At 29.5% G+C, this 13,302-nt stretch overlaps 1 protein-coding gene across 2 annotated transcripts in view; it reads right to left on the reverse strand.

Annotated features, from left to right (window-relative positions):
* The window catches only part of LOC101888941 (serine/threonine-protein kinase S6KL), a 166,384-nt gene that overhangs the window by 1,311 nt on the left and 151,771 nt on the right, over positions 1 to 13,302 (reverse strand). For both annotated transcript variants that reach the window (XM_005181829.4, XM_059121788.1), the window contains one exon: positions 1,443 to 1,739. In XM_005181829.4, the coding sequence (XP_005181886.1) occupies positions 1,443 to 1,739 (297 nt within the window). The remainder of the gene's footprint in view (positions 1 to 1,442; positions 1,740 to 13,302) is intronic.

The following is a 13,302-nucleotide window of genomic DNA, read 5'->3' on the forward strand; positions in this document are numbered from 1 at the left end:
TTGTTGGTATCTGGAATATATATGGAGGTGGTTTTCTAAATGTGTACTACAAGTGCACGAAAAGTACTAAATAGTACTATATTTCGTATAAATTGGAATTAGATGAACCGATTGTGCTTGAAATCTGAAATTTAGTATATAAGTCGCTGTTTATATGTAGCAACATATGGAGGTGGTTTCGAAATGTGTACTATAATTGTGCGAAAAGTACTGAATCGTACTACATTTGACATTGGGTGAAAGAATAGATATAAAATTCTGAAATTTGATATTAAGATTACTGTTGGTATCTGTTTTTGAGATTTAGCCGTGGTTTGGAAATGTGCACTATAATTGTATGAAAAGTACTAAATAGTACCAAAATTTAGTATTGGGTGAAGGGATGGAGCTGAAACCGTGAAATTTGATATCAAAGGTATCTACAATTGAGATTTTGAGGTGTGTTTGGAAATGCGAACTATAATTGTGCGAAAAGTACTAAAACGTACTAAATTTGGTATTGGGTGAAGGGATAGAGCTGGAATCCAGAAATTTGTTATAGATGACGCTGTTGGTTTCAGAGGTTTTCATTGGAGACGTTGAAATAGTTTTGGACAGAAAATTTAGTTGTGGGTCCATTGTGCAATGATTCTACCAAATTCTTCTTATTCTTCCCGAAAATGAAAAAAACTTTAAAAATAAATACAAACCTGAAAGTCTAAAAATTTAGTACGATGTATGACGTTTTGATTACAAAATATAGTCAAACTGAACAAATTGTCCATTTTGAGTACTTAAAAGGCCTAACATGAACTTTTGGAATGAATCTGAAATTGTAAGGTGGACTCTTTGCTGACGTAGTAGCGGGCACTTGCTAGTCTTATATAAAGTTAGGCACTATTCTGTTTGGTCCAGCTTCGAGTACAATTTTTTAATTATTTATTTTATTTATTTATTATTATTATTATTATTATTATTATTATTATTATTATTATTATTATTATTATTATTATTATTATTATTATTATTATTTTTTTCTTTTTTTGAATTTTTTTTCGGCAACTTTTTTGCAAGAGTCGAACCTCGACCAACGTTTCCGGCCCGCTCTAATTTTTGTGCATTTTTATACCTTTGTAAATTTCAGAAATTGTTTCTAGTATTTTCTTACCCTCAAAATGTGAATTTTTCAAAGAAAATAATTTTTTAAAGATAAATCTTATTTTTTATATATTTATGAGGACAAAAATTGTGAAAAAAAAAAAAATCTGTAGAATTGTTAAAAGACCTTCTGGCTAAACTCTTAGAAAAGGGCCGTCGATTTTTTTATTTTTTATGAACTTCCCAAAAAATTTTGGGTTTATGAAAAATATGGTTTTCAACTACATTTTTGGAATTTTGCAAGGTCTTTCTGAACAAAAAAAATTATTTTAAACAACCTTCTTACCACATACACCTCTACTTACATTCAATAAATATTTCGCCTCAATTTTAAAATCCTTATACATTGCAATTTTCTGCAAAGCTCTGACAGAATGTAACCTCTTCTGGCCATCAAATTCCAGTAAGCGTTTCAGAACATCGCGAGCCTCGTGTGGCAATGCTGCCACCTCTTCTGGTAAAAACTCATCGATATCCCTTAAATCACGATTTATGGCCTCGGGCAAATCCTCCTGCCTGCTGTGTAAAATATTATCCACACTATCCTTGGGCTGTAAATGCTCCGGCAGGGTAATGGTTATAAATTGCCTAATATCCGGACTCTGCAAAGAACGAAAATAACCAAAGATTATTGATAAATTAACCATTAAATATATTTCATGTTTCTAATCTAAAGGGATGTGGCTGCTGCACCTGCGCGTTCCTCACCAAAGCTGGATAATTCATGAATATACAAAAATGTAACTTCCTTTTTCAGATAGGCTTGAATGTGCATTGTTTTGGCCATAACAAACACGTTTTTCTGCCAGCCATTGGGAATCGAGAACAAAAAAAAAAAGAATGAAACAATTGCAGCTATTTTTATCTACCACTATTTTCAGTTAATACCACTTACCAAGCCAAGTGATGGGGTTTCAATTCTGTTGCCAGTGGCCGCCAGGTTGATTCCTTTTGGTGTTGGCTTCTTCTGGCTCAAAAGGAGAAAAAACAGGAACCAACCAGGCAGCCAACGAAGAACTCAACTACCAACCATCCATCGATCCAACCACAAAAAAAAAGAAGAAAACAAGTGGAAAATCTATTTTTATATGGGATTTTTTATGGCATCATGAGCAGACTTCTTAAACATGCTTAACATTATTAATTGCCACTGCGACAGTCGAACGAACACACAAACCCACCAACATCAACAGCAAACAAGACTTGGTCGTTGCTACTAACTACCAACTATGATCAAGACAACAACCTTAACTTCAACTTGAAAATTGTACAGGAAAAGATTGAAATATTTTATAGATGGCCACTTATATTTTATGTTGGCCGGAGTTGCCGGATAATCAAAGGCGACCAAAATGAAAAGGATCCATAACCCTGATTTTTTTTTTTTGATGAACTATTGGACCCATACGCGGATTTTTTTAAAGAATTAGTTTGATGAGCTACAGCACTATCCATAAACGCGGATTTTTTAAAATATATTTTTGATGGACTATCCATAAACGTGGATTTTTTAAAATATATTTTTGATGGACTATCCATAAACGTGGATTTTTTAAAATATATTTTTGATGGACTATCCATAAACGTGGATTTTTTAAAATATATTTTTGATGGACTATCCATAAACGTGGATTTTTTTAAATATATTTTTGATTGGATTTTTTTAAATATATTTTTGATGGACTATCCATAAACGTGGATTTTTTTAAATATATTTTTGATTGGATTTTTTAAAATTTATTTTTGATGCACTATCCATAAACGTGGATTTTTTATACCCTACAACACTATGTGTTGGGGGTATTATAAGTTTGATTGGGCCAAAAATTATGTAACACCACGAAATATTGATTTCCCACATAGGAAAGTATATATGGATCTTCCTAGCTCGTCGAGCTGAGTCGATCTAGCTATGTATGTCCGTCCGTCCGTCTGTCCGTCTGTCCGTCTGTCCGTCTGTCCATGTTAATTTGTAATCACTCTACAGGTCGCAATTATGGCCCGATCTTCACGAAATTTAGAATGGAGGTGGGGCTAGGGTCAGAATAGAAGCCTATTTCTTTTGGAGATGATCGCCAAATGTTTAGGGGTTGAAATGGACCAAATACTGAAAAAATGTCGGATTTTGCAGTAGCTATACAGGTCGCAATTATAGACCAATCGACGCGGAATTTCGCATGTAGCTAGAGTTTAGGGCGGGGAAGAAGCTTACCAATTTGGGTGGTCATCGGATAATATTTAGCGGGTAAAATAGACCATATCATTTTTGTTGAAAAATTTTAAAAATTTTCATTAAACTGCGAATATTTTATATCCCGGGGAACTCACAAAGCCATGACAAGGTTACTTCTGATCTTTACATTGATGTTAAGATCCAAAAAATCTAATATATAGCAAATATATGCGATATATATGTCTGTCAAAGAAGATATGCTTGAAAGATCTCTTATATGTCGAGAACGGCTGAACTGATTTCGACAGTTCTCATTAATTCAGAATGGCCTCTTGGCAGTAAAGGAAAAACGTCTAAAAAACGCATACAAATATCTCTCTAAAGATGAAAATATTGATTTTGTAAAATTTTCTCATATTTTTTCCATTTTGTCATATTTTTGGCATATTTTCATTTTGAATTAAACATTTGGTAATATTTCTACAGCTAACAAAACTAAGTAGTTAGGATATCAGGATATCATATACAGATCGCATTTATGGCCCGATCCTTACGAAATTTTGCATGGGGATAAGATGAGGGTCAGAATAGAAGCCTATTCTTTTTGGAGATGATCGCCATATATTTAGGGGTTGAAATGGACCAAAAAAACTGCAAAATTGTCAGAAGGTCGTAATTATCACCCGATCCTCACGCACATTGGAATGGGGATTACCGGACATTGCAAAAGCCAAGCAGTTTTGGATGGTCATCCAAAAATATTCAATGTGTGAAGGAGTTTGCCAACTTTTGTAGACAAAATACGAAAATGTCCATTCCAGTGACTTTTTGGAGAATTCACAAATACAGGAAAGACGCACTTCTGACTATTTCATTAACGCTGATTTCGTTGAAGAATATAGTCAAATGACTGTATCTCATATAGATGCGTTTTAGTCAAAAACCAATAATAAATGTTAATCTTTTGCCACTTCTGACAGATTATAGGTCTTTGGGAAATATTGGTTCCAGATCTAGGAAGACCATTTAAGTGCAACATCTACCAATAAATTGGAAATGAGAAAATTAGTGAAGGTTGCTATTATTCGAAAATTAGAGAACGAAACCTGATGGTTTTCTTTTATTATTTGTCACAATATCTTGTGGAATTCTTTCGAGTATCTTGCCTATATAAACTGTATCGTTTATTATAGTGTTGTAGGGTATTCAACGGTCGGCCCCGCTCGACTGTAGCCTTTGCTTACTTGTTTAAATATATTTTTGATTGGATTTTTTAAAATATATTTTTGATGCACTATCCATAAACGTGGATTTTTTTAAATATATTTTTGATTGGATTTTTTAAAATATATTTTTGATGCACTATCCATAAACGTGGATTTTTTTAAATATATTTTTGATTGGATTTTTTAAAATATATTTTTGATGCACTATCCATAAACGTGGATTTTTTTAAATATATTTTTGATGGACTATCCATAAACGTGGATTTTTTTAAATATATTTTTGATTGGATTTTTTAAAATATATTTTTGATGGACTATCTATAAACGTGGATTTTTTTAAATATATTTTTGATTGGATTTTTTAAAATATATTTTTGATGGACTATCCATAAACGTGGATTTTTTTAAATATATTTTTGATTGGATTTTTTAAAATATATTTTTGATGCACTATCCATAAACGTGGATTTTTTTAAATATATTTTTGATTGGATTTTTTAAAATATATTTTTGATGCACTATCCATAAACGTGGATTTTTTTAAATATATTTTTGATTGGATTTTTTAAAATATATTTTTGATGCACTATCCATAAACGTGGATTTTTTTAAATATATTTTTGATTGGATTTTTTAAAATATATTTTTGATGCACTATCCATAAACGTGGATTTTTTTAAATATATTTTTGATTGGATTTTTTAAAATATATTTTTGATGCACTATCCATAAACGTGGATTTTTTTAAATATATTTTTGATTGGATTTTTTAAAATATATTTTTGATGGACTACCCATAAACGTGGATTTTTTTAAATATATTTTTGATTGGATTTTTTAAAATATATTTTTGATGCACTATCCATAAACGTGGATTTTTTTAAATATATTTTTGATTGGATTTTTTAAAATATATTTTTGATGCACTATCCATAAACGTGGATTTTTTTAAATATATTTTTGATTGGATTTTTTAAAATATATTTTTGATGGACTACCCATAAACGTGGATTTTTAAAAAAATATATTTTTGATGGACTATCCATAAACGTGGATTTTTTTAAATATATTTTTGATTGGATTTTTTAAAATATATTTTTGATGGACTATCCATAAACGTGGATTTTTTTAAATATATTTTTGATTGGATTTTTTAAAATATATTTTTGATGGACTATTCATAAACGTGGATTTTTTTAAATATATTTTTGATTGGATTTTTTAAAATATATTTTTGATGCACTATCCATAAACGTGGATTTTTTTAAATATATTTTTGATTGGATTTTTTAAAATATATTTTTGATGCACTATCCATAAACGTGGATTTTTTTAAATATATTTTTGATTGGATTTTTTAAAATATATTTTTGATGCACTATCCATAAACGTGGATTTTTTTAAATATATTTTTGATTGGATTTTTTAAAATATATTTTTGATGCACTATCCATAAACGTGGATTTTTTTAAATATATTTTTGATTGGATTTTTTAAAATATATTTTTGATGCACTATCCATAAACGTGGATTTTTTTAAATATATTTTTGATTGGATTTTTTAAAATATATTTTTGATGGACTATCCATAAACGTGGATTTTTTTTAAATATATTTTTGATTGGATTTTTTAAAATATATTTTTGATGGACTATCCATAAACGTGGATTTTTTTAAATATATTTTTGATTGGATTTTTTAAAATATATTTTTGATGCACTATCCATAAACGTGGATTTTTTTAAATATATTTTTTAATGGATTTTTTAAAATATATTTTTGATGGACTATCCATAAACGTGGATTTTTTTTTAAATATATTTTTGATTGGATTTTTTAAAATATATTTTTGATGGACTATCCATAAACGTGGATTTTTTTAAATATATTTTTGATTGGATTTTTTAAAATATATTTTTGATGCACTATCCATAAACGTGGATTTTTTTAAATATATTTTTGATTGGATTTTTTAAAATATATTTTTGATGCACTATCCATAAACGTGGATTTTTTAAAATATATTTTTGATTGGATTTTTTTAAATATATTTTTGATGGACTATCCATAAACGTGGATTTTTTTAAATATATTTTTGATTGGATTTTTTAAAATATATTTTTGATGGACTATCCATAAACGTGGATTTTTTTTAAATATATTTTTGATTGGATTTTTTAAAATATATTTTTGATGGACTATCCATAAACGTGGATTTTTTTAAATATATTTTTGATTGGATTTTTTAAAATATATTTTTGATGGACTATCCATAAACGTGGATTTTTTAAATATATTTTTGATTGGATTTTTTAAAATATATTTTTGATGGACTACCCATAAATGTGGATTTTTTTAAATATATTTTTGATTGGATTTTTTAAAATATATTTTTGATGGACTATCCATAAACGTGGATTTTTTTAAATATATTTTTGATTAGATTTTTTAAAATATATTTTTGATGCACTATCCATAAACGTGGATTTTTTTGAATATATTTTTGATTGGATTTTTTAAAATATATTTTGATGCACTATCCATAAACGTGGATTTTTTTAAATATATTTTTGATTGGATTTTTTAAAATATATTTTTGATGCACTATCCATAAACGTGGATTTTTTTAAATATATTTTTGATTGGATTTTTTTAAATATATTTTTGATGGACTATCCATAAACGTGGATTTTTTTAAATATATTTTTGATTGGATTTTTTAAAATATATTTTTGATGGACTATCCGTAAACGTGGATTTTTTTAAAAATATTTTTTATTGGATTTTTTAAAATATATTTTTGATGCACTATCCATAAACGTGGATTTTTTTAAATATATTTTTGATTGGATTTTTTAAAATATATTTTTGATGGACTATCCATAAACGTTTATTTTTTAAAATATATGGATGGACTATTCATAAATGAAAAGGATCCATAAACTTGGATTTGTGAAGGATTTTTTTTTTTTTTTTTTGAAATTAACTATTGGACCTATAACAATTTTTAAAGAATTTGTTTGATGAGCTACTATGGACTATAAGACCCATAAACGTGAATTTTTTATGGAATATTCTTGATGAACTATTAGACCCATAAACGTGGAATTTTTAAAGAATGTTTTTCAGGGAATTTTTAAAGAATATTTTCTCTAAAAATCCACGTTTATGGCTATAATAGTCCATCAAAAACATTCACTAAAAATCCGGGTTTAAGGATTGAATATTCCATAAAAAATGTTCATTCTGGCTCAGGCTTTGCTTTTCAAAAATCTTGAACTGTGTGGGGAGGTACCAGAAGAAATCGTCCGATCTCTATCATCTTAATAACAGATCTCGTGTTAATGGTAATATTGATATGTCACAAGTTTGAATTAAATCGGGTGTTAATTATTATTTTTTTCTCTTTCTGTGCATTAAAATAGTTTTTGAGAATTTCGACCTTTTGTGGGTGAGGTACCAGAAGGAGTGGACCGATATTGCCCATCTCCCAACTCAATCTAAGTTTGATAATAATTCGAGATCAATTCTAGATCGACTCCAAATGTTCTAAAAAGGATTTGTTCCAACGAGACCTAGGGTCTAAAATCGTCATTTCGATGAGGTACGTTTTGGCCATATGTAATAATAATCTCTAGCCATATGGCTGAGGGTATAATAATATAATTTTTTCTATTTGGTCGTATATCGTTAGTATATATAAAACCTGTAAAAAATTTAAAAACTCAAATGTCCTCAAAAATGTGGCAGCTCCGAAACTAAAAGGCAAAATACAACTACACCAAATAAAAAACAAGACAAACCTGTCTAGTAGTCTGTTCTAAGTTTAGCTTCTTTTTTTAAGTCCTGACACTATGTTTAGACTTCTTCAAATGACTGGAATTGTTTGAAATTATGTTTGCCATTTCTGTGAGTTTTCCATTTTTTTCAGCCTCTGCTTCGAAAGAGCTCTTTATCAGATCGTCACTGGCAAAGCAATAAATTTTCTGGCCTCCAGTTCATTTACAATTAGCAAAACGGTGTTCAATTTATGGTCATGTTGTCCAGCCATCCGTCCGTCTGTCCATCTCTTGTATGTATGTATGTCGCCTTATGGAACAAGAGTTGGCGATGATAAAAGATTAATCGATTATCGATAAATATAGCCCATTCCAAATGGCAATTAACAATTCGTGTTCGCGGTCAATGTAAGATGCAATGTTAAGAGAGAACAAAATTGCCATTTATTTATGAAATTATCTTTTGCTTTTGTGTTCTGGCTTGCATAATTGTGGCATGGACTGGGCTTGTAAATTTATTAAATCGACAAACAATGGTGTTGCATAAATTAGAGATTTTCCATAGATGGTTGACGATGCATATAAGGAGATGGAGTGTAACTTATATGTTTAAGAATAGATTTTAAAAATATGTTATTGGAATGAAATGCCAAGCAATAAAGGCACGTCGTAGCAAAAGGGGAAATTCTGATATCTACCCACAAAAAAATAATATTTGCAAAAAAAAAATATTTTTGTATTTGGCTCAATACCGACCCTCAGGAAAATTTCCTTGGTTGTAGCCACAGCCGATTAATCACTACTATATTACTTCGTACAATTTAGTACTCTTCGTACATCCTTGGCATAATTTTATTTTTTGGACTATTAGACCCGTAACCCTGAATTTTTTTTAAAGAATATTTTTTGGATGGATTTTTTACGAAGATTTCTTAAAAAATATTTTTGATGGACTATTAGACCCGTAAACGTGGATTTCTTCAAAAATATTTTTGATGAACAACTAGACCCATAAACGTGGTTTTTAAAAAAATATATTTGATGAACAAATCCATAAACGTGGATTTTTTAAAAAATATATTTGATGAACAAATCCATAAACGTGGATTTTTTAAAGAATATTTTTGATGGAATATTAGACCCGTAAACATGGATTTCTTAAAAAATATTTTTGATGGACTATTAGACCCGTAAACGTGGATTTCCTAAAAAATATTTTTGATGGACTATTAGACCAGTAAACGTGGATTTTTAAAAAAAAAAATATTTTTGATGAACAACTAGACCCATAAACGTGGATTTTTTAAAAAATATTTTTGATAAACAACTAGACCCATAAACGTGGATTTTTTAAAAAATATTTTTGATGAACAACTAGGCCCATAAACGTGGATTTTTAAAAAAATATTTTTGATGAACAACTAGACCCATAAACGTGGATTTTTAAAAAAATATTTTTGATGAACAACTAGACCCATAAACGTGGATTTTTAAAAAAATATTTTTGATGAACAACTAGACCCATAAACGTGGATTTTTAAAAAAATATTTTTGATGAACAACTAGACCCATAAACGTGGATTTTTAAAAAATATTTTTGATGAAAAACTAGACCCATAAACGTGGATTTTTAAAAAAACATTTTTGATGAACTATAAACGTGGAATTTTATTTTATTTTATTTATTTTTTGATGGACTATAAGCGTGTTTTTTTTTTAATATTTGTGATGAACTATAAACGTGGAATTTTATTTTATTTATTTATTTATTATTATTATTATTATTATTATTATTTTTTTTTTTTTTTTTGATGGACTATAAGCGTGTTTTTTTAACATTATTTATGGACTATAAATGTGGATTTTTTAAAAAATAGTTTTAATGGACTATAAACGTTGATTTAAAAAAAAATATGTTTGATTTGAGCTATTTTATTGTTGAAAAACTACTCGATCCATAAATGTAGACTTTTTTAAGAACATTTCTTTATTATATTATTCTACATTCGTTATTTATATTCCCGCCATATAATGTTTAAAATTGTTTCCATCTTCGCTTTCAACTAGACCATGTAATACGTAAATCCGTTAAATTTATCTTTTTTTGAAATAAGACGTAATATTTTGAACTTTCTCAAGGCATTTCCTTTGGCTTGTCATTCCGTCGTATGGAAAATACGTCACAACATGGGATTTCTCATTGCAAATGTAATCTCAGTTTATCGTTATTTTTTATTCATTTTTTTAATTACGCAAAACAGAGACAAACATTGAAATTTAACTAAAGCTGGCGGGCCGGGCTTACAATTGTTATTCGGTTGTTATCAAGAGCAGCAAATAATAACGAGGGAATAAAATTTAAAACTGAATAGCCAGCCATCAAGCCATTGACATTATGACGAATGAATCATTGTCAGAGATGGCCAGTCATATAGTAGAACCTTTTTGATAGGTCCAATAGACCCATAAACGTGGAATTCCTAAGGAATATTTTTAATGGACTATCAGATCCATAAACGTAGATTTTTTAAGGAAGATTTTTGGATGGACTATCAGATCCATAAATGTGGATTTTTAATCAATATTTGTGGTGGACTATTAGACCCATAAACGTGGATTTATTAAAGAATATTTTTGATGGACTACCAGATCCATAAACGTGGATTTATTAAAGAATATTTTTGATGGACTACCAGATCCATAAACCTGGATTTATTAAAGAATATTTTTGATGGACTACCAGATCCATAAACGTGGATTTATTAAAGAGTATTTTTGATGGACTACCAGATCCATAAACCTGGATTTATTAAAGAATATTTTTGATGGACTACCAGATCCATAAACCTGGATTTATTAAAGAATATTTTTGATGGACTACCAGATCCATAAACGTGGATTTATTAAAGAGTATTTTTGATGGACTACCAGATCCATAAACCTGGATTTATTAAAGAATATTTTTGATGGACTACCAGATCCATAAACGTGGATTTATTAAAGAATATTTTTGATGGACTACCAGATCCAGATGGACTACCATACCTATAAACATGGATTATTTAAAGAATATTTTTAATGAACTATCAGACCGAAAAACTGTTATTTTTTTAAAGATTATTTTTGAGGGACTACCAAACCCCGGAACGTGGATTTTTCAAAGAACATTTTCGATGGACTATTAGACCCTTAAACGTGAATTTTTCAAAGAATATTTTGATGGACTTTTAGACCCTTAAACGTAGATTTTTCAAAGAAAAATCCTTTGAACGTGGATTATTCAAAAAATACTTTTAATGAACTATCAGACTAAAAATCGTGGATTTTTCAAAGAAAATTTTCGATGGGCTATTAGACCCTTAAACGTGGATTTTTCAAAGAATATTTTTGATGGACTATAAGACCCTTAAACGTATATTTTCCAAAGAATATTTCCGATGGACTATTAGACCCTCAAGCGTGGATTTTTCAAAGAATATTTTTTATGGACTATTAGACCCTTAAACGTGGGTTATTTAAATAATATTTTTGTTGAACTATCAGACCCTTAAACGTGGAGTTATAGTTAATCAAAATTGTAACCCTTTATAGGAAAGACACATGATGGAGTGGGCCAATATTGTCTATTTCCACACCTGACCTAGAAGTGATACAATTATTTTGATTTGCAAAGTTTAAACAAAATTGTACGATTCTCTCTTGTTGTATTGGCTAAATTATTTTCTTTAAAAATGTGGGGGAGGTACCAGTTGCAGTGGCCTTATATTGCCTATCTTCGAACTCGATCTAAGTTTGATAATTATATTTCGATTTACCAAGTTTAGACAAAATCAGATACTCGATTCGAGAGTTATCGTGCGCACCAACCCTTAGACAGACAGACAGAGCCACGGACATCGGGAGAACGGCTCCAAAAATGGTCTTCAACCGTTATTTCGATGAGGCTCGATTTGGCCCTATCTAATGCCATATATCCTCTGTAGCCGTTTGGTTGAGTGTATAAAATTTCATAATTATTGATCTTCGCAATCGCTCTTCACCAATGGTACAATATCGAGTACATTTTTATTGGTGGTACACATTTTGTTCGAAGACCCTCATCCCATACTTTACATTTCCAACTCTATTCCTTCACATAAAAATCTGATTTTGTACCACTTTGTACTTTTTAGTACGTATTTCTTAAACAACCTCCAATGCAAAATTTCAGGTTTCAAACTTTATTCGTCCAATCTATACCAAACTTAATTCCATTAAGTACGCTTTGGGTACTTTTAGTACATATTTCCAAAACCATATCGGTACAGCTCTCCTACGCCTCATTTGCGACCCTCATTCCAAATTTTAGAATTTTTGATCAATACAATGTTTTAAATTTGAAGAAATATATCACCCGTACACGACAATATTTTCAAGATTCTAGCTTCAGCACTTTTGCCTTTGCAATCACTCATTACTCTACACTTTTATATGTCTTTAAGAGGATTCACATCTTCAAATATTGTACTTTTACTCTTTTTTCGCCTATCATGGATGACCATCACTGATAATTAAGCCAGTCTTATTATTTTGTGGTACTACCCCAGCCCCCCACAACGAAACCAAACTAAGTCGACTCATTAATTATTTATTAGTTCAAAAATTCAAAACACATAACACACCACATTGTCTGCGTCACAGCCCCCCACCAAACTAACACACACACATAGCCAAGCGAGCGCATCAATTGTTTCCGATCATTGTTGGATGGATGATCCATTGAAATTGAATTTAACCGCATTTCGGGAGGCGCTAATGCATGCAAATTGAACTAAATTAACTGAATACTCAGAAGTCAATACCGACCGAATAAATCAACAACGGGAGATTTCTCATGACATGGTACATTTTTTGTTTTGTTTTTGCCTTTGTTGTCACTTTTATTTGTTGTTGGTGCATTATTTTTTTGATATTCGGAAATTTCTCTGTTATTATTCTATTCGTAGTT

The sequence above is a fragment of the Musca domestica genome, unplaced genomic scaffold, assembly GCF_030504385.1.
Source record: "Musca domestica strain aabys unplaced genomic scaffold, Musca_domestica.polishedcontigs.V.1.1 2, whole genome shotgun sequence".
NCBI lineage: Eukaryota > Metazoa > Arthropoda > Insecta > Diptera > Muscidae > Musca > Musca domestica.